At 34.3% G+C, this 27,496-nt stretch overlaps 3 protein-coding genes and 1 long non-coding RNA gene across 6 annotated transcripts; 1 reads left to right on the top strand and 3 right to left on the bottom strand.

Moving 5' to 3' along the window:
* Positions 1–3,808: 3,808 nt before the first annotated feature.
* On the bottom strand, positions 3,809–11,699 carry LOC123904116 (myosin-11). 3 transcript variants are annotated; one of them, XM_045953807.1, is made up of 10 exons: positions 11,524–11,654; positions 11,299–11,405; positions 10,803–11,120; positions 9,039–10,703; positions 7,305–8,768; positions 6,204–7,029; positions 5,456–6,096; positions 4,661–4,808; positions 4,504–4,585; positions 3,809–4,303 (listed from the first exon to the last, which is right to left on the bottom strand). In XM_045953807.1, exons 2-10 carry the CDS (start codon positions 11,392–11,394, stop codon positions 4,201–4,203), a joined length of 5,343 nt encoding a protein of 1,780 aa, XP_045809763.1. In that variant the 5' UTR covers positions 11,395–11,405; positions 11,524–11,654; the 3' UTR covers positions 3,809–4,200. The 3 variants fall into 3 exon arrangements, with proteins under 3 accessions (XP_045809763.1, XP_045809762.1, XP_045809761.1); XM_045953806.1 differs by having other exon boundaries at positions 7,305–10,703; positions 10,803–11,117; positions 11,524–11,699; XM_045953805.1 differs by having other exon boundaries at positions 7,305–10,703; positions 11,524–11,687.
* Positions 11,700–16,339: 4,640 nt separating this feature from the next.
* LOC123909860 lies at positions 16,340–18,275 on the top strand. The gene is made up of 3 exons (XR_006810021.1): positions 16,340–16,463; positions 16,643–16,699; positions 18,107–18,275. It is a non-coding gene; the product is annotated as an uncharacterized LOC123909860 (long non-coding RNA).
* Positions 18,276–22,228: 3,953 nt separating this feature from the next.
* Positions 22,229–24,786, bottom strand: LOC123909833 (E3 ubiquitin-protein ligase AIRP2-like). The gene is made up of 5 exons (XM_045960751.1): positions 24,205–24,786; positions 23,791–23,953; positions 23,449–23,515; positions 23,069–23,312; positions 22,229–22,772 (listed from the first exon to the last, which is right to left on the bottom strand). The coding sequence occupies exons 1-5, from the start codon at positions 24,291–24,293 to the stop codon at positions 22,562–22,564; spliced, it is 774 nt and encodes a 257-aa protein (XP_045816707.1). The 5' UTR covers positions 24,294–24,786; the 3' UTR covers positions 22,229–22,561.
* Positions 24,787–25,376: 590 nt separating this feature from the next.
* Positions 25,377–26,663, bottom strand: LOC123904924. The gene is made up of 2 exons (XM_045954523.1): positions 26,587–26,663; positions 25,377–26,481 (listed from the first exon to the last, which is right to left on the bottom strand). The coding sequence occupies exons 1-2, from the start codon at positions 26,661–26,663 to the stop codon at positions 25,377–25,379; spliced, it is 1,182 nt and encodes a 393-aa protein (XP_045810479.1).
* Between the last annotated feature and the right edge of the window lie 833 nt (positions 26,664–27,496).

Below are 27,496 nucleotides of genomic sequence, written 5' to 3'. Positions count from 1 at the left end.
AGCAGCCACTGTCCAAGTACCATGGCTTTTTCTTGACTGCTAGTAGACATTCCTGCATTTGAGTTTAGTAAGACTTTTGGTACCCATAGTGTTTTGGGTCCTTGATGGTTAGTGTTTTTAAATGGTATTTTCTTATGAGGTGATCTTTTGTATGATTTCTTTTGAAAATAGTTTTGGAGATTATCTGGAGAATGATCTTTTACATGGTGTGTAGATCTTTTCTTAAAGCAAAAGTATCTTATATGTCCATGTTTATGACAGAAGGAACAAAATAGTCTTTTTATTTTTTGATCCTTTTTAGGTAAGAAATTTTTATCATAAATTGTTTGATACGTTTTAGAACCTATTCCATCTTTATCAACAACTCTTTGTTGAACTCCTATAATATTTTCAAAAGTTTCAGTAGCTTTCACACATTTGGTTATGTCTTTTTCTAAAACTGAAACACTTTGTTTTAGTTCTAAGTTTTCTTTTAACTTATAAACTTTATCTAGATCATGCTGAGCTTTTTCCAAAGTTTCTTCTAAAATTTTATTTTTAGTTTTATATTCATCTTTTTCTTGAATTACTCTAGTAAGTTCAATTTTAAGTTGATCATATTTTTGAGCAGTAATTTGTGAATCATATAAGAGATTATCAAATAATTTTTCAGTTTTCATGCATGATGAACAAGGTTCAAGGTTTACCTCATCAAAGTCAGTTATGGTCATTAGGCAAACATTTGCTTCTTCTTCTTCTGGTGATTCTTCTAGATCGTCCCATGTAGCCATCATGGATTTGTTGTAGGGAGGTTTTCTTTGCCTTAGCTTTGGACATTCATTTTTGTAATGTCCAGTTTGATTGCATCCGTAGCATTTTACTTGACTTAAGTCAGTTTCATTTCTTCTTGATGGGAATGATCTTTTGATTTGATTTCTTCTCATCATTAGCTTTTGGATTCTTCTTGAGAGAAAAGTCATTTCTTCCTCATCATCTTGTTGAAGAGGATTCTCTTCATCACATGTTATTTCCCTTTTTAAGTTTTCTTCTACTTGTGATTCTAGAGCAATCATTTTGTTCTTTGCTGGTTTCTTCTCTTGAAGTATTGCTTCATGAGCTTTTAAAGATCCAATGAAATCTTCTAGATCCATTGTTTTGAGATCTTTTGCTACAGTTATTGCAGTTACTATGTGTCTCCATTCTTCTGGTAGACATCTTAGTAGCTTTCTTATTCTCTCATGTGTGGTATATTTTTTACCAAGAGAATTTAGCTCATTTATGATGACTGTAAACCTTCCATACATTTGATCTATAGTTTCACTGTTATTCATTTCAAACAGTTCAAACTTTCGTACTCCTATGTCAATCCTTGTTTCTTTTATGTGGCTGGTTCCTTCATGGTGTGTTTGAAGAGTGGTCCACATTTCTTTGGCCGTCTTGCATTCCATGATCCTGTCATATTCTTCCCTGCACAGAGCACTTTTAATAAATAATTGAGCTTTAGTGTTTAGTAGTACCCTGTCAGATTCTTGAGTTGTCCACTCAAGCTGTGGTTTTGGTGTGAATGAATCTTTGACCAGTGGAGCATAGTCTCCAACTTCTACTACAGCCCACATGTTGATATCTTGTGACCTAAGAAACAATTCCATCTTGTCTTTCCAGTAGTAGTAGTCATTTCCTTCAAAAAGAGGTGGTCTAGTTGATGATCCTCCTTCTGAGATGAATTTTGCAGGTTTAGACATTACTTCCTTCCTAAATCTTTTCCTCAAGCACTTGTTAGATGCTTAGCTTTTAGAGGCAGTGCTCTGATGCCAATTGAAGTAACAATGTTTGTCACAAGAAAGGGGGGTTTGAATTGTGACCCTTTAAAATTTTAACTGCAAAACAATTTAAGCACAACACACACTATGACAGTAAACGGTTAGACTAACTGGAGAACGTTCTCCTGGAATATAAGTGCAGTAAAATGAGTTAGTGCTTGCACAAATAAAAAGGAGTAAGGGAAGAGAGAATAACACAATGAATTTATCCTGGTTCACCCCTTAATAGTATGGGCTACTCCAGTCCCCACTTGCGTGAGATTATCCACTATAATCTAGACCAAGATTACAGAAAACTTCCCTTTGATCTAAGCCCAGATCAAAGACCCTTTATGATCTAAACCAAGATCACAAAGTATCCAGCTATAACCAGCTGATCTACCTCAATCAATTATACCCAATTGACTTGAGAGAATCCTAATGATTTTTCAATGGTTTCTTTTGGATCTAAGCTTATACACCTAACCGGATGTGAAGCTTACAAATTGATACACTCAAAGTACTCTACAAATATATGATCCTAGATTTCTAAAGAGCTTTAGAGTAAGAGTGAAAAGGAGAGCTTGATTGCTTGATATGGAATGTATTAGATTGCTTTGTGTGCTTCAAGTTCTTGCTCTTCCAATTAAACCAACGTGCTATTTATAGATGGAGATGCTCCTTTGTTGCTTGGACATCACACATATACGTTGTGAGTGAGGAACTAGCCGTTGTGAGAGAAACAAAACAGCCCATGTGATTTTGTCTTTGAGATGCTCCAGGAAATCATTCTTCTAATGGTCTCTGACTGTCACATTGTACTTGTTGGTCAGAAATATTCTTCCACCAACTGTCAATGAGTTGTCTCTGAGTGTATATCCGTTACAAATGTATTTCCCATGTGGGAAAATAAGATTTGAATTCATTTGGATAAGATTGCCACCTAAGTGCAGAAACTGGGAGATCATTCTCCAGGACGTTGGAGACCATTCTCTGAGATGGTGTGGATAAGGCCCAACGAAAATATAGCTGTTGCAAGTTGTTGCAAGTTGTCAACCAGCTGTAAACTCTTCATCAAAGGCATAGAGTAGCCACTGTTCACTTGTCCTTCAAAGGACACATGAATAGTGAGATAAGTACTATTTTATGGGAGAGTGTAGCCACCCATGTCATAAGCTTGTACTTTGGATCAGATATGAAACTTCATTGCAAGCTGTATGTACTTGTTGCTGAGTTCTCATTGGTCTAGATTAACTTCTTTAATGATGTTCTTGGAGAACATAAAGCCTTGTTGCAAGATGTGAAGTTATTATTCCTTAAAGAAGCTTATTCGAGTAAGCTCAAGAACCAAAATCAATTCCTTGCCTTAAATGACTTATTTGCACTGTTATGATCCTTTAATAAGTCCAACTTAAAAGTTCATTCTTGTCTTGTACCAGTTGACTTGAATAAGTGCTTATGCTTTAGAACACATAAGTCTGGAGACCAATCTGAGATCATTCTCTTGAGGCAGATTTGTCTAAAACGTGCTTGATTCTTTTCTTATGAGTGAAACAAGGTTAATTTAATCCATTGCATCTGTTCTTAAATTAAATCACTCAAGAGCACTTGTTAGATCACAAAATGATCAGAATCAAATTAAAATTTAATTAAGGGTTGTTATCTTTAAAACATCAAAATAGGATTTTGTCTCAACAAGTACCACCTCACCAGGGGTCCATTTGGATTGACTCATTTTTGAGTTTATGAGAAACAATTTATGCAAATAAATAAGGCTTTGTGTATATTATAAGCTTTTCAAGGTAGTTTATAATAAAACATCTTATAAAGATACAATTTTTGTTAGTAAAAACTTATAAATTAACACAAAAATTTATTTATTTGATAAGCTATTTTCATAAGCTCAAAAATAAGTATTTTTGTAACGAAGAATAACTTAAAAGGATAACGTTACAATAAATTACTTGAAGGAACTCAGGAGTCCGGATGCATTTGAATTTTGGCCTAAAGAAAAATATACAAATGTTTCATTGATCTCAGTATAATATATTTTATTAATTGCTTGAGATAGAAAAGAATCACTTAAAAATCATTTTACATTTTTATTATACTAACAAGTGAAAAAATTCATCTATCTATTTCCTACCTACCACATCCCTTAATTTTGAAACAAATGTAGGGACAATACAATGTAAGGGGCTGCAATTAAAATAACATAAAAAATTTGAGCCCAAACATGAAAACTAGAATCTCTGAATCCCTAAAATGTGATTGCAGAGAACTAATAGAGGGCTTGAAGATGAGACTAAAGAAAAACAAGGTAGGCTTCTGAAGGACATTGTTACTATATCTATCTACATTACAATTTGCAGATGTAGGACATTGTGTTGAGTAGTACAGATTGGTAAGATCACAGTTTTTTCTACAATACTGTCCCCAATAGCCATATATGCATGATTAGCAAATAGCCGATGAGTCCTAATCTTGCTCTCGGACGACTCATGAGAACCCCGCTACCAGATACCCTGCATAAAGAAATCAACCCAACATAAGTGTTTTTCAATGAAATTTTTAAGCTTGTGATAGAATCTGATATTTCTAACGAGAGGTCTAACCGTCTAACAATTTACTTATACGGTTACACGTTAAAATGCTGAAACAGGCAATTTCAAATGCTCCACTTTACCATCGGTGAAAATTATATATACAGAAAATAGCAACTTACCAGATTCCATCAATACGATCTGCAATGAGCTTTCCTTGTTTCGGTACGAATCCAGAAGTGTTCAGAGACTTGAATACATGACCTGCAAAGTAATCGATTATTAAGTCTTCGAGCTTTAAAATCAAACAATTTACAGCAAAGAGAAACTAGTAATTACCTTTATCATCATTAGTATCAGCACTGTTGATTAAAGGATCAGACTCCACGTTAATATCAAGTGCTAGATGGTCAGTAGATCCTTTTCGCATATTTCGTACGTGAGCAGCCGATGGGACAGGAGATAATGCTTTCTTGCCAAGAGGTCCCTGTGTAAATAAGCAAACTATTTATATATGCACTTCCCTTAATTACCTCAATATGTGCTTTTGGCAGCTAGAGGAAAAGCATTTCAGCTTTGAGAAGGCAGCACCATAATAAAAAAATTAATAAACTGCATTATCATGTTATAGGTACAAAGTTTCCAACGCCATTTAGCGATGACTAATCTCTGTCATGGAACTTGTGGGGCACACAAAATGGGTTCTCCTCTCCCAACCAAATTTTTTCCATACGCAAGAGTCGGGTATCGAACCCATGAACACTTGTTTAAGGGGCCCAAATCCCATACCACTTGGACAAATTCATTGTTGATAAACCAAGAAAGGGTCAACCAGGAAGCAGCAAATAAAGTTTCGATATGCATAAAGCAAACCCTCAAAGTAAATTACTTATTCATCAGCTCGAGTGCAAGAATAAAATAAAGCGCTAGCAGACATATCTATATGCTGTATTTCTGTCAAACTGTTAATCATTCGGGCCCACCTATACTACGGCAAACAAAAAAATAATAATATGAAATATGTTCTGTTTTTGATGTAGCAATGACTAAACATTTAAACTGAAATTGTCCCGTAGGCTCTAACATTGCATCATGTAAAAAATTTACGCTCAGGAAACTGTTAAAATAAAATACCTCTTCAACTTCAGTTATCTCAGAGCCAGCAGGCAATGAAGGTGCTTCATATATGCTCCTGTCCTGGACAATTTCTGGCTGAGCAATCCTATCTTGAATCAAATCTTCAAGTGATTTAACCTTGGTTGTTAATTCATCAATAACCTTCTGACTTCCAACTAATTTAATACCAAGCTCCTGGGCCTTGGATTTTGAGTTTTCAGATTCTGAAAGAATTGCAATGATATGCTTTTCCAATGGTGGCAATAATTCTCTAACATCTTTAGATTTTCTATCTACAACGCATTCATTGGCTCCCAAAATATCTATAATTTTTTCTAAAACAGACATCAGTTCAGACAGTTCATTCTTGACCATTTTTGAGTCTTCAGAGTGTCTACTGAGTTGTTTAACTTCCTCCTTTAGATCCTTAATTTCAAGAGCCTTAGTTTCGAGGATTGATTGCATCTCCTTTTTATCGTGAGACAGAGAACTTATTTGATGATGCAACCTACTAACACTATCAATAATGTAAAAGAGCTTCTTCACAGGGTCTGAAGCATGTGGCTCAATATCATCTTCAGACTCTACAATAGGGATTTCGATCCTATCTATCTTGTTGAAGATATCACTCAGCTGAGATGCTGAAAGGATGGAGCTTTCTGCCAATAGACAAAGGAAAATCTAGTCACAACAAAGTAAATCAACAAATGATTGTTTAAATAAAATTTAACATGGTTAGGTCAATACAGATTTCAACATTGTATACCTTCTTCTTTTGCCAACAAAGCACTGTGCAATGATGAAATCTTTTCCTCTTTTTCCTTTAATTCTTCTTCCAGAACATGATAACCCTCTGCCTTATCCTTAAGCTCCCTGCATGCACTTTGGAGTGATTGAATATCAGACTCCAATAGCAAAACTCTGTCTTTATTCAAGTCTCTCTCCTCTGTAGCCAATTCAAAATCAAACGTTGTTTCGTTCAATTTGGTCTGCAAATCTCTAACTATTGCATCTACTTGCTCACTTTTAAGTTTGAATAGTTTAATCAAAGTTTGAACTTTGCCAGAAGCATTTATCAACTTTCTTGATGCATCTGCATATTTGCTGTTCTTATGATCTGCTACTTGTTCATCTGCTTCATGGTTTAACTTCTCAACCTCAAAAGTGGAGCCAAGTTGCCCAAGATTATGGTGAACTTCATTCTGAAGTTCACTGGTAGAATCAGTGCATGCAGACAGCAATAAATTGATATCATTTTCTAAAGCGGCAATGGTACTATCCTTTTCTTCGTTCAACTTTGTCACACTATTTGCCTTTTCTCTCATAACTTCCACGTGCTCAACAATAGCCATTATATTAGACTCTGTTTCCATGAGTTTTCCATGGAGAGGAGAAATAAAGTCATCAATAGAATCAGAAAATTCATCAAACCTATCTGCAATATGTTTATTTCTCAGCTGAAATCCTTTCACAATCTTTCCAAATGATGAGATTAAGGTGTCAATATCAATTCCATTAAACTCCCCGTTGTCCAGTTCAACTTCAAAGTTTTCAAGGCCGTCTGAAATTGATTTTCTCACAGGTGGATCTTCCTGGAACAAACACCACATATACATGGAAAATATTTAGAAAAGTGATATAGGACAATTGAACAGACCCAAAAACCCCATGCAATTTGTTATTCAGTACAAATTCAAAGTGTCGTGTATTAATTACCACAGAATTTCCCAATTATATATGGATGCATATATCTTAGTGATCGGAAGACTTAGATTGCAAATATGTGTAGATTAAATCAAAACAGTATCAAATGCACAGAACGTGAGAAAATAATGACAGCATAAAAAGGATACAGTAAGAATAGTACCTCCATCTCAAGGTGCCCTTCAGAACCCTTAGAAACCACAGCAATGTGGTTTCTTACTTTGTTCACAATGAGATCCACATTCTTCAGGCTCTCACATTTCCTCTCAAAACATTGTTTTATCCTGAGAAATAGAGTAGCGTCTTTCATAAGAACCTGAAGATCATTAAGGAAGCCACTGAGCTCTATGGATTTGTTCTCCAAGTTGCCATTCTTTCCAGATAACTCATCCATGTATGAATTTAACTTTGAACTGAGCGAAGATATTTCCTGTTTGGCAATTTTATTTGCATCTTCTAGAATAGAAATATCATCTTGGGCCTTCAACAATGCATCTTCCAGTGATTTTATAGTTGCAGAGGAACCTACCAACTTGCTAGCATTATTTTCTGCTTCATCTTGCAGCTTCTTCAATTCACTTTCCAATTCAGCCTTGACATCTTGCTCAGCATTATACTTTTCAGTCAATAAATTGACCTTACTCTCAACCTGAGATAGTTCAACTTCTAGATCCTTTATGGTTCTTCTTGCCTCTTCTAGTTCTCTTGTCTGGTTGACTGCTTCATCTCTAACTCTCTCTAACTCTGTCTCTGCAGCAACTCTAGATACTTGAGCCTGCTCTTTCTCTTCAGAAAGAACAGAAATATCTTTTTCTGCTTGTGATAAGGCATCTTCAAGTGACGTACTAGTACTGCAAGCTTCAGCAACTTTTTCTTTAACTTTCTGTAACTCTTCCGCAACTTTTTCTTTCTCGCATTCTAACTCTGCCTTTTCTTCAGCAAGTTGAGAAACACTGCCCTCTGAAGTTGACAATCTTTGCCCGTGGGAATTTACAGTTTCTTGGGCTTCTGCCAATTTAGCTTCAAGTATACTGGCCTCCTCCTTTACTACCTGCAACTGTTGCTCTACATGCACCTTAGCATCTTGGCATTCACTGACATAACCAGCAAGCCACTTCACCTTTTCTATAGGTTCGCCAAAAACTGGATCAACTGGAAGAACAATACCATCAATGCATTCCATCACTCTCTGTAACATGTTATTGCTCTCCAACAAGAACTGTTCAAACTGATTCTTTTCACTTTTTATTTCTAGAAGATCAGCCTCTAGCTTTGGAATGCTTTCCAAATCACTGGACAATCTATTGATCTCATCCTTGTATTCAGAAACTACAGATTCTTGCTTCTGCAAATCAACCTTCAACTGCTCAATCTCCGAGTTCTTTTCATTTATATCAGCCTGTAGCTTATGAATGCTTTCCAAGTCAGTGGACAATCTATTGATATCATCCTTGTATTCAGAAACTACAGATTCTTGCTTCTGCAAATCAACCTTCAACTGCTCAATCTCCGAGTTCTTTTCATTTATAACAGCCTCTAGCTTTGGAATGCTTTCCAAATCACTGGACAGTCTATTGATCTCATCCTTGTATTCAGAAACTGCAGATTCTTGCTTCTGCAAATCAACCTTCAACTGCTCAATCTCTGAGTTCTTTTCATTTATAACAGCCTCTAGCTTTGGAATGCTTTCCAAATCACTATACAATCTGTTGATCTCATCCTTGTATTCAGAAACTGCAGACTCTTGCTTCTGCAAATCAACCTTCAACTGATCAATCTCTGAGTTCTTTTCATTTATAACACCCTCTAGCTTTGGAATGCTTTCCAAGTCACTGGACAATCTATTGATCTCATCCTTGTATTCAGAAACTGCAGATTCTTGCTTCTGCAAATCAACCTTCAACCGCTCAATCTCCGAGTTCTTTTCATTTATAAGACCTTTTAGATTGTCCCTATCTTGAACCAATCCCTTTCCTTTCTTAACTGCCATGGACAACTTGTCCCTAAGCATGCCAGTCTTCTCTTCTGATCGTTCAAGATCTTTCAGCAGAGAACTCCTTTCGTTTTTCAGTGCTATAATTTCGTCAGATACCACTTTTAACTCATTTGACACGTCTGATCTAATTAGCATATCTTCTTCCAGTATATCCTCGTAGAGCTTTAAGCCTTGATCCCTAACATACAGGAGACTTTGAATCCTTTCAAACAATTCGGGATCAATATGAGATGCTCTGGAGAGGTTACCATTCTTTCCTTTCATTTTTTTAAAGCATAAATCAATGATCATCGAAGTGTTAGAAGAAAATTGATCAATTCCTTCATCTTCCATGTTTAGACCAGAAAAATCAACTAACATTTTCACTATCTGATCCTTCTCCAAAGAGTTCTGATGGTTCTTGCCAACAAACTCTCCATATTCAAACCTTAAATCTGTTAATTCAGACTGAAGGTAATCTTTTTCCTGTGACTCCAACAAAAGTGAAATACTCAAACGGTCAATGTAGTTGACGGATGCTTCCTTGATTGTAGAAATTTCTTCTTGTAGAACATAAATATCATTGCGGGCCTTACTAAAAGAATCTATAAGCCAGTTCATCTGTGATTCCAGGTCGGATGATGAAACAGATTCTGGCAGGTCCAATAGAGATAGAGATTCCTTCAATTTGCATAATTCCAGGAAGGCACCCTTAAGTTTATTTCTGTCATCTACGAGCCATCTTAATCTCTCTGGAAAATCAAGCATTTCAGGCTGATCAAGTTCAGCATGAGACAATATTTCTTCTACTTGCTCAAAAATTGCATTATTTTGTTGTAATGAATTATTCAGGGATGCAACCATATTTTCACTCTGTGCCAACTCCTCTTTAATAAATTCAGCAGCTTCTAGTGCAGCTGACTTCTCCTGCAATTCAATTAAACTTTTTTCAAGCTCGCTGGATTTATCAGCCAAAGATGCCTTTAATGAATCCCGCTGCTGTACCAAGGCCTTTCCTTTTGTCACAGCCATACTAAGCTTCTCTTTGGTATTACCACTTTTAACCTTTTCATGCTCAAGTTCTACTTTTACATTTCCAAGCTCAGCATTCAATGTCCCTATCACCGCCCTTTCCTTGTCAAGCTCTTCTACCAGTTTCTGATTTTCGCCTTCTAAATGCGACAGTTTTTCGACCAATTCATCTTGCTTCCTCTTGAGCTCCAGTAACCCACCACGGGCATCAGTGAGTATGTTCCCATATTCCTGCTCTCTAATATCCAAGCCGACCTCAGAGCACGACTGCCCAAGTTGATAAACTTCAGAAAGAATCAGATTATACTTTTCGATCAAAACCCGGGTACTTTCCTCGATATATACTATTTTTCCACTTCTAGAGTTATCCAGTACTTGCTCTTGATTAATAACTGTTGCAAGCGAAGATATCATCTTAGCTATCACATTATCAATATCACTATCCTCTTCAAGCTGAACTTCTGTTGAATCTTGCAAGCTCTCATTGGATAGCATTAATTGGGAAATCTTTGCATTTAGATTCTCTATCTCACGGTCCCTCGCAAATAGACGATCCTGAAAATTACCAAAATAAACAAATAAACAAAATTGTCTTTTTCAACAACAAAATCAAATCTGCACTAGCCAAAAACGAGTCAATTATAAACAACACACCTGATATTCCTCCACAACACTATCTTTCTCAGCAACCGCATTCTCCAACTTAAGGCGCAGCTGTTCCACCTCCCCCACTACGCCATTATCCAATCCAACAAATTGACTCTGTTGTTGATTTAGAATTTGACTTTCCCCTTCCTCCTTTTCATCTTCATTTTCAGCAGCTACAGCTTCTTCTTCCTTTAGCTTACCATCGAATGTGATTAACTCGTCGGGGCAATCAACAAACATGTCATCTCTAGCAGTATCCTCTACAGATTTCCCATCTTCAGTTTCTCCCAAAACTTCATCTTTAATATCAACATGATTTACCTGCTTCACTCACTCCCATTAATTAATTGATTAAAAATCAAAACTTTGCTCACTCCCACTAATTAATTGATTAAAAATTAAAACTTTGCTCACACCCATTAATTAATTGATTAAAAATTAAAACTTTTTACAATCCCCATTTGAATTACACATAGATTATTGGGAATTTGGGGATATGTACCTGATTTTGAATAGTATCAATGTTTGATTCGGTAACCCCATTTGATTGAGGATCTGAATCCGGAATCTGCTCTTCTACGTGATTATTCTCAGACATTTCATTCGGATCTGCAAATTCGATTTTTTGATTTTGAAATTTATTAGAAAACAGAATAATAACAGCTAAATAATAAGCATTAAATTGAATTGAATTGAATTGAATGAATCTGAAATGAAGCAAACGAACCAGAGAATCTGAAAAGAAACCCTAAAATGTAAATTGAGTTGGAAAATCTGAAATAAGTTGCAGAGAGTGAGTGGCAAGCAAAGTGATTAATGCACACCAAATCTGTTTGTTACGTTGCGACGACCAAATTCAGATTGTTGTAAGAAACAAAAAATAATAAAGTCATCAGCATTTCTATTTTTATTTTTTTTTACCGATAATTACAATCAAAAAAATATTTTGACTAGTATTAATAAAAAATCATTATTATTCTTATTCAAAAAAATTACTACTATTATCATTCTCATAAAAAAATTGTTATTTTTTTAGGTAGTGATGACATTGTTATTAAAAGATTTGAAATTTCTATCATTTTATTTTTTATTCAAACATTAATTTATTTATCATCTTTTTCATTTATTTTTGTAATTTTTTATTTAAACTGTATGGAATTTTTTTTTTGACAATAAATGTATTGAATATTTTGAAATCTAAAAATTTGTGTTAGAAATTCATTAAAATTTTGCGTTAAGAATCATGATTCTAAAATGTCTTTTAAAGTAAACCAAAAAAAATGTCTTTTAAAAAAATTATTTAAAATTTCACAAAATCTTTTAAAATTTTTGAGATTTTTTTTGTCAAAATAGTCTTTCAAAATCTCAATTCAATAACCTCATAAATTTATTATTATTATTGTTATTTTTATTGCTACTTTGATATTATTATTTTTTTTAATGGTAATAAACTTGAGACATTTCAAGCAAAATAATATTATTAATCCAGTGTGAATAATAATAAAAGATTTGATGAGTAACATTTTTTTGTAAATTAAGAGTATTATAAAATAAATATCATAGTAATAATAGATATTATAATTTATAATAACGTCTGGTAGCAATAATCTCATCTTCTTTGCTCATATAAATTATAATAGGCTTTACTACACATTTAGTCCCTTACGTTTATTTTAGGTTTTAATTTGGTCTCTTACGTTTAAAAAGTATCAATTTGGTCCCTTACGTTTATTTTAAGTTTCAAGTTAGTCCTTTCCGTCAATTTTGTCACATGTGATAGCCAATTTGCTTATGTGGACAAACACGTGGCACTTGGACACATTGACACGTGTACTATTCATACGGTGTTAGTGACAAAACTAACGGAAATGACTAAGTTGAAACCTAAAATAAACGTAAGGGACCAAATTGATACTTTTTAAACGTAAAGGACCAAATTAAAACTTAAAATAAACGTAAGGGACCAAATGTGTAGTTAAGTCAATATAATACAAAAAAGGCGAGAAACTATATAAATTGGAGGGTAAAACACTAAAACCTCTTACCCATATAAAAAGCAAAATAAACAAAAACATAAAAGAAGTTAAAAAAAATAGAAAAAAGAAACAAACAAATCCAAAATTACGGATGCTATCTATAAACTAGTCCTCAGTAAAGATTTTAGTCAAGATTTCCCACAGAAGAAAACATTTGTAATGTATTTAAGAGAAGTCGACTTGGTAACACTTTCATATTTCATTCTAATACTCCCACAAAGGATCATTGAAAGTATGACAGAGGTGGACCTCTAGACCGAGTATGATAACTCTCAACGCTTCGCGTAATTTGTAGATTTTGTTTTTTAGTTTTCTTAGAGATCTACGGAATGAATAAAACCTCTCGTTCGATATTGATACATGTTCTAGTTGCCCATGATTTTTTTTTTATTTTCTCAATATCATCAAGTACTACTTGTGGTAAAATAGCTGGTGCAAAATAATTTGAGTTTCAAATACTAGTATACTACTTCTTCTTCCAAGTCAGAGACTAACTCCGGAATATTTGGATCAACAATCTCTGCATTATTCTGTGTGGTATCAGTATGAACTTGCGCTATTTATCTTCTAGACTTCCTCAGAAGCACTATGATTAAAATCATTATCATTCTGCCTCTCAGGAGTAGTAATCATGGCAGCAACATCCTCATTCTTTTTTTTTTTTAAGAAGAGCAACATCCTCATTCTGCCGTCCAAGATCAGTAACTATAGCAGCATCGATTTCTTTAAGAATCTCATTAGCGTTTTTATTAACAATCTTCTCAGCTGAATTGTCTGTCGAAGACTCACCTACATTAGGAACATTAAGAATGAGAAGCTAATTATTATTATTATTCCCTCCGTACCACAATATATGCCACTTTGGAGAAAAAAATTGTACCACAATATATGTCCTTTATATTACCAATGAAGCATTTAATGCTATTTTTTCTATTATACTCTTAACTATTTCTTTCTCTCTCTTCTTTCAATTCTTCAATTTATTTTTTCCAAACCATAAATGAAGGATAATTTTGTAAATCAACTCATAATCTCTCTTTTTCATACAACATTAATTACCTTTCTTAATATGTGTAAAAGTGTCAAAGCGACATATATTGTGGTACAGATGTATTATTATTATTATTATTATTATTATTATTATTATTATTATTATTATTATTATTATTATTATTATTATTATTATTATTATTATTATTCTTCTTCTTCTTCTCTGGCTCAACAACAAGTTGCCTCTCATTATTAGTTGTCACATTATTACTTTCAAAATATTAGTATCTATGAAGTTCTGATACGTGACACGATACCGATACGATACGACATCGATATGAGAAAATTTTCAAAATTTTCGATACGATATAGCCGCGATACGTTATTTAAAAATTAAATTTAAAATTATATATATGGAACACGAGCATATTTTGTTGCTTCATATAACGTCAATGGTGTTGTGCCCACACCATTCGCAATTTTAAACAAAATTCTTGGCCGGCAATATTCTTGAGGAAGGTCCACGAAGACGGTGTTCATGATCGGTGAATTGTTTGAGTTAACTCGTAAAATACTTGAATAGCTTGTCGATTAATACATTATTGACGGTTTTTAGCTCTTCTGGGAGGCTTTGAGCCCTCAATAATGCAGTGTTTTCTTGTAGTGACACTACAAGAAAACTGCCTTCTAGCTTCAACATTTTAGCGTCGGCCACGACACGGACGCTACTAGCATCACAATTACGTCTGCTGACTGGACGCTATAACTATTTTCCATTTAATTTTAATTTTTAAAGAATCATTAAACATAGCATCCGCTCTTATTGACGTTACTTCGAAGCTAATCGAAAATGAAAATTACAATACATATTAGCGTCTGATTTGTTAGACTCAAATACTTCTCTTTTTTATTAGTTAATTAACAAATTTACTAGCATCTGCTGGAGCGGATGCTAAAAAGACTAAATTAAATAAATACTAAAATAAGAAAATTAATAAAATCTTGATATTTTACTTTTAACCATGAAATCCTCTTTTATACCCTTTCATTTTTTATTTCCCTTTCTCACTCAATCTCAAGAACCCTAGTTTCGATTTTCAAATTTTCAAAAAACCCAATTCAATAGAAGGGACGAAACCCTCTTCACTGCTTCATATGAACCCTAAAACCTTTTTCCTCAAATTCGGTGAACGGTTCACGACTTCACAAAGATCACTCAATCAAAGGTCACATGATTTTCTTAGGGTTTTCGTTCAACCGAATCCCTTTTGTTTTTTTCCAAAAAACATGTCGCTGAATCCATCGTCAAATCATCCACCTATCGCTATCTCCTTCTTCAATTTAGCCATGCCAACTAACGATAGGTTCAACAACGACGATGCCGAACAGCCGTTTCAGATCTAAGGTGACAAAAGCTCCTGGTATCAAATACCAGATGTTCTTCTCAGATATGGATTTGATTTTCTATTTTGATTTCTCAAACACCTTACCGAACAACAACGACATCATACGTAAGTGAATTTGACCAATTTGAATATAGCAACTCAACTTTGACACTGTTGTGGAATTAGTTACAATTCTTTGTATCTCTAAAACTATTTGGTCATTGATTCTATTGCAGAATACTGAGTTACTTATGCATCTCTAAAGCTATTTGATTATCATGCAAAATACTAGATTTGTTGGTTCTTCATAGGTATATTTTATTTTAATCAACATAATTTACTATATTATGCATGCCACTTAAATTTGGTGACAACAATTTGGTTATATTATACTACTTATAGTTAGCTATGCCATTGTTGAGGTCACAACTTTCTATCTTGAAACTTTACTATGGTATTGCTCGATTGATATGTCCTTTGAATAAATGTTGTTGAATGTTTATAGTTTACCTGGTGGCTTATCATATTGTGCTTTATTCATTAATTAATCCATCCCTTTTTCATTATCCCTGCATATTCCCTCTCAAAGAAAAGAAACCCTAACTCTGTCTCTTTGTGTGAATCTTGTCTCTTTGAATCCCATTATTGACGCAACCCGCCAACAAAGCTGACCAACAACTCCCATTCGTTGAGGAAACAACCTTCAAGAAGAAACCTCTTCCGCATGTTTCCTCATTTCCATTGAATTGGATACATTTATTCTGGTATCAAAGAAGACCACTAAGATATGAGAGAATAGTCACTCTTGCTGCCTAGAATCGGCAAGTCTGTTGTAACATTCATAGGTAAGAACAAATTTCATGTCAATGCCTTACAAAGTTCAAACAATAGAGGACTTTGCAAAACAAGTAGAGGCAGCGAATCTGAAACTCTGAGTTCGAGTACTAGAGGTAGGTAAATTCTTTAATCTTCACATCGTATGGTATATAAGTTGTATATCCATACATTGAATATAATTTTATACATTGAACTCCACTCCTTGTTTTGGATAAGTAGCTTAAGCATTTATCATATAAGTTCTTATGTGATTCGTCAACTTATTTTTCTTATTGAAAATGTGTTTCTTGATTTCTCTAGTCTAAAAAGAGCTACTCGGAAAGTGACAGTGTTACAAATGGCTACTAGAGCTGCTCGGAAAGGGACAGTTTAAAATAGCAAGGATGGTTCTTTGTTTTTTATGAAGGGGTTATCGGAAGGTCAGTATTAGTAAATCTTCCCTCTTTTTCTAACTTTCTATTATCTAAGCTTAATGTTAGAAGGTAAGAGTTCAAGGAACATGGTTTTGCTTTTTTGGTAGACCTTGATGTGCTTGAGGTTGAGGTAATTGAACCTTGTTTGTTTCAGGATAATTGGATTTGTTTTTTAATTATTGCAGAGTAGAAAGGGTGGTTTGTCAGCATGGGAGCAGGCAGGAGCTCAAGAGTGGTTAGAAGTAAGTGTTGTATTAGTATGTCCTCATTCACTGATGATGGGGACAAAGGTTTTTTAGTTATTGATCTTGATATGCTTTCATTTCAGTTTTAGTTTCTATATTGCTCTTTGGTTCCATCATAGTTTTAGTCTCTATATTGCTCTTTGCTCAAGAGAATTTATTGTTGTCATTTCACCTATGTTCATTATTGTGCCTCAATGACTTGCAATTACATGATTTTCTTATTAGTTATGGATTGTAATGTATGAATGATAGTGGAGGTTCTATCTTTATTTCTGTTAGTCATTCCAAGAGACTCAAGTAATTTGTTTTGAATTATGAGTTGTGTATGATTTTGGAGTATTTCTAATGTTTGTATAGCAGCAAAAAAATGGTTTTTTAGAGCAGCAGAAAAAAAACATTTTTTTTTTTAAAAAGTAACAGTTCCACGTCGGTTGTTTAGGATTAATTTCCTTTGAGGATTAAATAGATTTCTGCATCAGTACTCTATTCTATTAATTGCAACAAGTGTGAAAATTAGGATTAAATTGTGTTGTGTGACTCTTTGGTTGATTGTCTGATAGTTGTGATCTCTCGTGCTTTGTATTTTTAAATCATGTTTTACATCTCTATATCATGCTTGGAATGAAAGTGTATAAAATAGCATGCTTACGATGTGGGTGATCCATAAATATATGTACATTGTGGTTGTTTCTTTTCATCTCTAACATGTTGGAGAAAGTACATGCTTGTTGCTTATAGAAATTGCTAAAGTCTATGTATTTGTGACATTTCTTGAATCTACTATGTTTTTAATTGGTTTTTTCTTCCCTCACATTGAACAAATAAAAGTCCCGATTGCTTGAGTCTAATTGACATTTTGTTATATACGCATGATTTTAACTTGTTCCAAAATGCATACTTGTTGTCGTCGTTTGCTTCTCCACTCTATGTGAGCCTTTCTCTCAAAAAGTTTATGACCTTAAGATTTTGTGGGATGTGTGCTATTGGATTTAATGTCTTGTATCAGTTATTTGCATAAATTTTGCAATTTTTTATCCCACTCAGCTTGTGAGTGATTAGTTCTTCTATTTCTTCATCTACATATTCACACATTTAATTTTCTTTGAATTTGGACGACTTTTGATGTGCTTATCAGTTGCCTTATCTTTAGCTAATTACACATATATGTATGGGCATATAATTATCTATCTCTATGACAAAAATACTTCAAAATCTGATTTGCATTTGTTTAGTTTTATCCCTAAGCTTCTCAATTGTATCTAATTGGTCCTTACTCTTTGAATTGCCTCATGATTAATTTAGCCACTAATTTGGTGCAATATGAGCTAACGATTTGAGTTATTCATTTAGTGTTTTATATCTTATTGGGATCTTTACCAATCTTTCTTGTGTATAAATTTTCAGGTTGTCACCGAAGATTTGGAAGGATCTTCACCAAATAGGTTTTTTTGGTGTAGACTTTACTTTCGATTTGTTAGACATATATTTGATTTGTTTTTTTTAGTGTTATTGTTGTATAACATAATGGTTGCCAATCTCTTGAGATTCTAAAAATTTACACCAAATAAGTTTAGTTTGTTTGTTGGTTGAGATATTGTGTTTGTCACTTTGTATGACTATTGATTTTATGGATTTGAATGTGTGGTTGGGAGAGAGTTTAATTAAAAATATTTTTTTTTTTAAAATAAAATAAAATAGCGTCTGCTAAGCCGACTCTATTGGCTAATAAATAGCTTCAAAATAAAGCAGACGCTAGAAATAGCGTCCGCCACACGGACTCTATTGGCAACAATTAATAGAACCAAACCATACCCATAGCGTCATACAAACGCCGAAGCTACTAGCGTCTGCCGTATACTTGTGATTGTAGCTTCAACATAGCATCTCCTCAGATGGACGCCAAATAGAGTCTATTGGACGCAACTGTCTAGCTTCAGGCGTTTAAGTGTCTGCCACGACCTGGACGCTAAGCAGACGCTAAATACGTTGTAGCGTCCGTTTTTTGTCATTTAGCGTCTAATTTTGGCCGACGCTCCAGAGCAGTTTTGTTGTAGTGTGAACTGACCTAACGATTAATAAACACATCTAATAATCTCATATACTCTTCAATAATAATGTTGAATTATGTCATTTGTTTAGTCTTGGACTCGATAGTTTGAACCACTTGAAGACAATCCAACTTTATTTCAACCTGATTTATGTTGAATTGTTGGATACATTTTAAAGTCTCCCACAATCTCATGTTAAATGCAGGAACTGCACCAAAATTGGACAGCAGTGAATCCTCATCCCAATATGAGTACCGAGCCTAGATCTTTAAGAATGACGAATGGAACCGACTGACAACACGAAAACAAGTTCAATCACTACCAATGGCCATAAAAACAACCTGAAACATAAAAGCTTTTCATATCACGAAGCCAAGGCTCTTTCAAGGCACATAGTCCAAACATAGCAAACCTAGAATTGAAAATAAAAAACGTAGAACTTGAAGGATAACGAGAAACGAACAGATCCAGGTCAAGGCTAAGCGTGTAAACTCGAAAACAAAAAGAACCCAAACTTCACACCGCGATGCAACAAGGCAAAAATCCAGCAACACCAAACTATAGTAATGAAGTTGCAGAGCAACCAGAACCAAGCTAGGACAACAATCGGACAACCAGAACATAATAAGCACAACAGAACTATCGGAGCCCGAATAACGAATGACGACGTCCGAGAGAGATCAACCCAACCGGGTATAAGACAAAGTAGTCCGCGGCAGAGCTGACGACTATGGAAACAACCCTGATTGGGTTTTTAGGTGGTGCCACTGCGAAACCGACAAGCACACCACCATCATAAGATATTAACATAAAAGCATTTGGATTTGGGAAATATGGAGGAAGGTGATGTTTGGTTGTATAGAGAGGACAAAGCGTTTGTGATTTTTATGGTTGGTTGTCTTTTGAAGCTTTATAAACATTCAAAATGGCATCAAGTTTGGAACAAATGTTGAATTTAACGGTAATGTCATCTACCACTTGCAATCTAGTCCTATGACAACACTAATAGACCCAAATCTCATAGTCAAATAATGGTTTTGGTTAATCTCATGCCTCAATTTCATGTGGTAAGGGATTGCCAGAAGTCCACACGGTTTGAACCCGAATAAAACTCTCTTCATCATCTCTTATGCATATTTCTACACCATAATAGTTATGCTCCTTTTTTTTTTTTACTTGTATGTACCCCTAATAAGAACAGTCCACTCATGATTGTGAGTCACAACCACGAGCTAGTTGTGATTCTCTCCATTTTTTATCTCTATTACTTTTTTTTTTGGTTAAGTAGCCAATAAAAATTTCACCTTAAAAGTGAGTAAGTGGAGTGTCCGGGGTTCGAATCCTAACTCCTGTATATATTGTGATGCTCTGTTAACTAAGCTAAACTCACGGAATCACAGAAACTATAGTTTTTAAATATTATACATGCTATAGTTTTTGAATATATATTAATTTTTGTTGACGTAAAATATATATTAAATAGTTGAAACCATCGAATATCACATTATTACATTTATATTCCCAAAACATAAGTAATAATAAAAATAGAGAGGATTTTGACTCGCCACAGTGCATCTCTGCTGCTCTCCAACCTGCCTTGTGTGATCAATGTCACGCTTCTTCTTTTTCTTCGATGATTTTACTTAAGAGTAGGGATCTGGATTACACACATTCAGAGAAGCATATAATTATGCGATCAAGAATTTGTGACCATCTGATCTCAATCAGACAGTCTAAAATTTTAGTACTAAACTATTGTATTTTATTGTCAACAAAAATTTAAATTGTCCGATCTTGATTGGACGGTACAAAAGATCTGACTGCACCAAACATGACACCATCTAATCTCTATTTTCAAGTAGTAGTAGAGTACTCCTCCATCGCAAAATATAAGCAAAAGTGAGTCGATAAAACTTGATGTATCTGATTAAAGATTTGGACGACGGAGGGAGTATTCTTTATTCTTAATCCTGTGTCACGCTCCTTCTTTTTATTTGAGGGATCAATGTCATGCTTAGATAATGAAAAATCTGTTATCATTAATTGTACTCTGACTATCTCTTCTCATTAATCTTATTTTATTTTTTTGACTGAATCTTTTCTCATTAACTATTCCTTTTGAGAACCTATTCATCCTTTTTCAACAACATAGGAATTTTTTACTCAAAGAAAAAAACAAACAGCATAAGTTTTTCCTTTCTTAGTAAAATCCAATATATACTAACAAATTTGAACTTCTCAGACTAACGTACTCTATGGCCGTTATGATGTAAACCCTCATAAGAGTTAAGCCATGAAAATGGGTTTAAGACATTAAAATTTGAATTGTTTTTTTTTTTTTAAAAATATATTTGAATTTAAATTTTGAATTATGTTTTTTTTTCATAAATAATCTTAAAATTTGAGAAAATTAATTTTTTTTAAAAACTATCCGGACCAAATACCGACTAATCCGAAGACCAATTTCACCGCCACTTGTGAGGTCTAATTTAAAGCCATTTTTCCCCCTCTGTATGAACTAGTCCACCGAAATTAACACAAAGAGAAATCGAACTTGTGACATTAAGAAAAGTACACTCCAAAATCTCAAGCCAACACCATTAGACCAACCAGAATTGGCACTACTAAAATCGGGAGAGTCTTTCTTTCAACCTATAGTGAAGACAAATGCAAACTCGTCCTTGACAAAGTCTCTTTTGAATTCACGAGATAATTCATAATACATATATCATAAATCATAAATTAGAAATATAATAGAATTGTTTACTTTTTGTCAAAAAAATAAAAATAAAATTGTTTACTAACTTTATAACACTCATAATTCTCTAACAACTATTTATACAAATAAAAGCTAAATTCTAATATGGATCACTTCATTAAGTGGTCATGGTGGACCAGTCATGAATAACATTATAACGAATACGAATTTTATAAAATCCACCGTTGGATTGAAAGTTTATATCATATAGATCATCCATAGAAAAATTTAGAAAAATTGAAAATCATTTGATATGTTATTGAGACACATTAAGATTAATGATTTATTAAATAACGTAAATCTTGATGGGTCTCAATAACATATCAAATGATTTTCAAAAAATGTTAAAAAATTTATGGATGATCTATACGATATAAACTTTCAATCCAACCGTGAATTTCATAAAATTTATATTCGGTAGATCACTTGTCCACGGTGGACCTTGTGGTCCACCGCAGCATTAGCCTACAAATAAATTTAAGAGTATTCAAACAAATTCATATTTCTTCAAACCATTAAATGATGCCTATGTTTGACAAAGTCTACTCTGACAGCTTATAGAAGATTCGATAACTTCATAAACTTGTTTGACCAATATACATATTCTAATCACATGAATTCATCTTCTCAACATCAATCTTTTTCAACAAGTAATCAACAAGTAATATACAATAAGATTTTGCTTATCTTTGTTAGAAAACTTTAGCTAACCAGTAGAACTTAAACAAGGAATTCCAAGTTAATTGTAAGAACAATGTCTACAATAATGAAGATGCATCATAGAACTAAGAAGAGTGGTATTCTTGGTCTAAAAATCCAAGAAACTTCTCTTACAATTGCTACGATGAAATTACAATAATTTAATTTTTTTGCCGGACTCTATTCACATTTGCGGTCCGGATTTTTCTATATGTACATACTTTCTTCTTATTTTGTGAAATAATATCAAATAAAGTAATAAACCACTGAGGTCTAGCGCAAGTGGTTGATGCGCAAAGTGAGTGTTGTAAACCTCAGGGTACTGAGTTCGATTCCTACTCTTTCAAAAGAAAATCAAATCAGGTATTCATAATACATTAGGAAAAGTGCATCTGGGCTATCTTTGGGAAGTTTGTTGATATAGAGGTAAAAACGCAACAAGTCCTCTTTAGAAACTGTTTCAGTATCAACAACATCTTCATCACAAGTTAATACCCATAGATCCTCCGAATTAACCCTCCTCAAGCTACCGCGGCAAAAAGGACAAGACTCTGACTTTCTGTTCCTGCGAATTGAACAAGTCCAGCAGAAGAAGATTGTCAAAATGATAAACCAATAAACCATCTATGCAACTTGACAATGGCCATGTCTAGATAAAAACTTAATCAAGCGCTTATAGCATAAACACTTATCCTGGAGAGCTTACGGAAATAAGTTGAAAAGAGTTTACGCACATGTCATAAATTGTTTCAATAAGCTCTCCCAACCAGTCTCATAAATGCTTAAGTCAATAAATAAGCTCAAATAAGTCAATTTAAACAAGTCTAATAGTATAAGATACAAAAAAATGTGACTAATTACCACTTGCGGTAGCATTTGATGCACATGGCGTGACAGCAATTAGGCAAAACCATTTTGGTACAAGGCTCTAAGCAAATCCCACATTCATCTTCTCTTTGCAAATCAACATTTGTTAGTTTCCCATCTCCTTCAATTACCTTATTACCACAACTTGAACCTTCTAAACACGTCTTCCCATCTTCACAAGTTTCCAACTTGTCATCAAAGCTACCGTGAAGTCGTTGAAGAGACGGTAATATAACGGCTGAAAGTTCAAGTTTTTCAATGACATAAGAACAACAAATTAAGGAATAATCAGTCAATGCAGCCATAAAAAACAATACTACATTTTAGGATAAGCAAAAAAAAACACTTTATGCAAGTCAAATTCATTCACATACCATAAAAGTCCTTGATGGTTGCTTTCCTACCACGAGTAGACATGATTGATCTACCATCATTTGGTTCCTATGTTAAAATAAGATAGCAATAACATCATCAACAACAACAACAAGAACAAAAAAAAGAAACAAAAGAACAAGGCAACAAAACCAAATATGTAGTCCCAGTGAGCATAACTCAGTTGGTAGGAACATTGCATCTAATATGCAGGACCAGGGTTCGAACCCTGATACTCCCACTTATTTACCTTAAACAAGTGAATTTCTAGCCACTACGCTCCTCGGCAAAAAACCAAATATGTAGAATCAAGAGTTAACAAAGAAAGAAACAAATGAACTCACTTTGTATATAAGTATGTGAAAGAGGCTGAGATAACTGTGCAAAAAGCCAGCACAAGAACAATCCATCCATTGGAGAAACAACAAAACAAGAGGAGCCAATTGATTGCAAACCAATTTCATTTTAATAAGAGTCCCTCCTCTAGCTCTTGGAATTGCAGCAGCCCTAGAAGTCACACAAACCCATAATTCAAATTCAAATTCAAATAATATTTTTTTTATTAATAATTACACATGAATGAAAGGCAAACTGGCAACAAATTGCAACACTAATTCAAATTGATAACCTATTATCTGAACTCCATGATTCATGATCAACAATTAAAGGCAATTAATTAACAATTATTTAAAAACACCTTTATCCCTAAAAAATATGCATGAAAAAGGAAAGTTGAAAAAAGAAAAATTGAAACTTACAAAGCATTAGCTTGTTGAATATCAGCCTCAAGTATTTGGAGGGAATCCTGATAAGGTAACCGAGAAAGGTAGTATGGTATGAGTGCCATAATAACTAATTTTGTGGAAAGTTGAAGCAGAGAATCAAGGGACTCACAAAAAACAACTCTTTATGATGACCCTTTATCCTAATTCAAAAGTATTTGATTCAAGACTTGATTTTTATGAACTGGGTTGAAGGTAATGAAATTTTGATGATGACCCTTTATCTAAATTTGAACGAAAAAGTGAAAAAAAGAAAAGGGTTATTGTGAAATAATGGATGAAAAGAAGAAAAGTTGAAAAGTTTTAAGAGAAAGAAGGTGTGATTAAGAGGATGAAATGAGTGTGGTTGGGTTTTGGTGTTAAGAGGGTGGGTGAGGTAAGGAATGCCGTAAGAAAAAAGATGCGTTGATGATCGTCAAATTAAGAGTATTGATTAGACCAACGACACACCATTAATTAAGTATTGATTAGACCGTGTTTTTAACACGGCCATTTAAATTTAATCTCTATCTTTATGTAAACAAAAAAAAAAATTAATCTATCTTTTGTATTTTCGACGCATATCTTTTTCTTTGATAAAACACTTATCCTGTTTTTTTGTTCTTTCAAAAATCTATATTATTATATTATTCTTTCTCTTTCCTCATCCACATTGTTATTAGTGGGATAGTGGATCCCTATTTTATCGTATTTAGATTCACTTTTTTTCAATTTTTTGTTTAATATTTCCAGCAAATTTCAAAATCAAATCAAAGTTTTTTTTTTTTTTGAAACAAATCAAAGGGTTATTAATTATTATAATGATAACTAATATTTTTGGAGTACTTCCGTCAAAAAAAATATTTTTTGAGTACTATTTTTAAAAAAAGGAGAATGTTAATATGTGCATATATGGCACATGTTAAGGTAGTAAAAATAGAAATTTTTTTTTGAACCAAACAAACTTACTGCATTTCATTAATTATCAAAAGTTCAATACATGAAGGAATAATCTCAAATCTATGGAAACTAGTCCAGGAATTGGCCGCCCTAGCTAAAGTGTGAGCAACCGAATTCACTTGTCTCCTAATAAACTTAACTTCAAAGTTCACACATGATAACATAACAAGAATAATTTCATTAACGATTGAAAGAAACTCTGAATTGCCTCACCATTTGGTACGAATAGCATCAACCAACACTTGAGAGTCACTTTCAAACTGGACGCTTTCAAAACCCCTACTCTTAGCGTCATTCATAGCTTGCAATAGTGCCCATGCTTCACCCTCCTCTGTTGATAAGGTCAGTTGCTGCCACTGCGTGATTCCAGCCATAAACTCACCAGAATTATTACGAAAACAAGCACCCATCGCGGTCCTACCTGCACCGACAAAAAATGCTGCATCTACATTGCACTTTAACCATCCTATACGAGGCTTTTCCCACCGAATGGTACTGGCAAGCGGAACATCATGATCATCGTTACTTCGCAATTTATGGACGGCAATCCACTCGTTCCACTGATCAAACGCAGCCCGGCCAACTTGATTTGGGCTTCTAACATTATCGTTCCAAATTTTATCATTCCGGTTATGCCATATACTCCATAACAGCATAGCCACTCTACCTATAGTAGCGTAATCCTCATTCCGACACAAGGCAAACATTCTATCCGCCGCACTACCTTGCTGACAAGCTGCGGAACCCAAGACAGATGATAATCCAGCTGCTTGCCAACTAGATTGAGCAGAGGCGCAGGTGAAAAAAGCGTGTACATCATCTTCCACCTCATCTTCACATAATGGACAATGAACATCACAATCGACATGACGTTCTAATAACCGACGCCTCGTTGGAATACATCCCCTACATAACCGCCAAAGAAGATGACGCGCTTTATGTGGAGCATGCGCTTTCCATATTTCTTTCCAATTACCTTTCACATGGTATTTATCATTACGGAAAATACACTTCATAGCAAGCTTGTACCCGGATTTAACAGAGTAACACCCATTTCGTTCCTCCTCCCAAACCATTTTATCCACATAAACCGACCCAATGAGAGGTGTCGCAATAATCCTCTCTACCACCTGGACTGGGAATAACATGCGAATTTTAGTCACATTCCAAGCTTTATAATTATCTATCATCAGGTCCCTAACAAGTAAGTTATACATTCCTTCAGGTTGAGGCGAAGGAATCCAGCGTTCCCCATTCCCACGTAACCAAGGATCCGACATGACGTGTATCTTGTCACCACCACCAATACTCCACCTACACCCAAGTAAAAGAACCTGTCTAGCTTTTCAGATACTACGCCATGCAAAACTAGGATTATAGCCCAAGGACGCCTCCAACAAAGTAGATCGTGGAAAATACCTTGCTTTAATAAGTCTAGCCACCAATGTATCTGGACTTTGTAAAATTTTCCATGCTTGTTTCGCTACCATAGCCATGTTAAAGGCTTCAAAATTCCGAAAACCCAAACCCCCTTTGTCTTTGGGGCAAGCAAGTCTCTCCCATGCTAACCAATGAATACCTTTACTATTACTAGGGTTGGGAATAGGCCAGGCGGCCTACAGGGGCCTTCGGCCTGGCCTGTATAAGCATGGCCTGGCCTGGTTATTAAAAATGTCAGGCTTAGGCTTTGAAAACGGCCTGTTTACATAAATAGGTCAGGCTTAGGCTTCTAAAAAGGCCTACGAAGCCTGATAGGCCGGCCTGTTTATAATAATTATTATTTATATAATATTATTATTTATATCTTATAAAAAAATATTATTTATAATAATTATTATTTTTCGTAATCGTATTTGTTATTTTATTAGTTTTTAATTATTGTGTTAATCATACTATTAGCTTTTTCTTAATGTTGTAGAAATTATAAAAATTTAAATGTGAACTTTTTAAGGCATGTTTAGCCTATTTAAAAAAACTATATAGAGAAGCTTTAATGTAACACAGGCTATAAGGCCTGGTCAGGCTTTTAAAAGGCTCGGGCCAGGCCAAAAAAAATAACATTTGATAGGCCGCAGGCCAGGCTCAGGACTGAAAAAAAATTGTAGGCCAGGCTTAGGCCTGTCAAGGCCTGGCCTGGCCTGGCCTGTTCCCAACCCTAACTATTACCATTACCACCTCCCCACCAAAAGGCATTTATCATTTTTTCAATATCATCAATAAAAGAAGAAGGGAGGATAAACATACTCATAACATAAGCTGGGATGGCCTGAAGCACTGACTTTATCATAATCTCTTTTCCAGCTTTCGATAAGGCTCGTCCTCTCCATGA

Source organism: Trifolium pratense, linkage group LG2 (genome assembly GCF_020283565.1).
Source record: "Trifolium pratense cultivar HEN17-A07 linkage group LG2, ARS_RC_1.1, whole genome shotgun sequence".
NCBI classification, from domain to species: Eukaryota; Viridiplantae; Streptophyta; class Magnoliopsida; order Fabales; family Fabaceae; genus Trifolium; species Trifolium pratense.
Note: the sequence above shows the minus strand (reverse complement) of the source record. Positions and strands in the feature narration are given on the sequence as shown.

What these genes read in the sequence shown, in the direction of transcription:
- LOC123904116 (XM_045953805.1), bottom strand. Translation starts at nt 11,394, where the DNA reads ATGTCTGAGAATAATCACGTAGAAGAGCAGATTCCGGATTCAGATCCT. An exon ending in AAGGGCACCTTGAGATGGAG is followed by an intron (nt 7,030 to 7,304) that starts GTACTATTCTTA and finishes TGTTTGTTCCAG; the next exon opens with GAAGATCCACCTGTGAGAAA. An exon ending in TGATACTAATGATGATAAAG is followed by an intron (nt 4,586 to 4,660) that starts GTAATTACTAGT and finishes ATTACTTTGCAG; the next exon opens with GTCATGTATTCAAGTCTCTG.
- LOC123909833 (XM_045960751.1), bottom strand. Translation starts at nt 24,293, where the DNA reads ATGGCACTCATACCATACTACCTTTCTCGGTTACCTTATCAGGATTCC. An exon ending in AACCATCAAGGACTTTTATG is followed by an intron (nt 23,313 to 23,448) that starts GTATGTGAATGA and finishes TTGAACTTTCAG; the next exon opens with CCGTTATATTACCGTCTCTT. An exon ending in ATCAAATGCTACCGCAAGTG is followed by an intron (nt 22,773 to 23,068) that starts GTAATTAGTCAC and finishes TTCAATTCGCAG; the next exon opens with GAACAGAAAGTCAGAGTCTT.
- LOC123904924 (XM_045954523.1), bottom strand. Translation starts at nt 26,663, where the DNA reads ATGGCTATGGTAGCGAAACAAGCATGGAAAATTTTACAAAGTCCAGAT. An exon ending in GCTAGACTTATTAAAGCAAG is followed by an intron (nt 26,482 to 26,586) that starts GTATTTTCCACG and finishes ACTTGGGTGTAG; the next exon opens with GTGGAGTATTGGTGGTGGTG.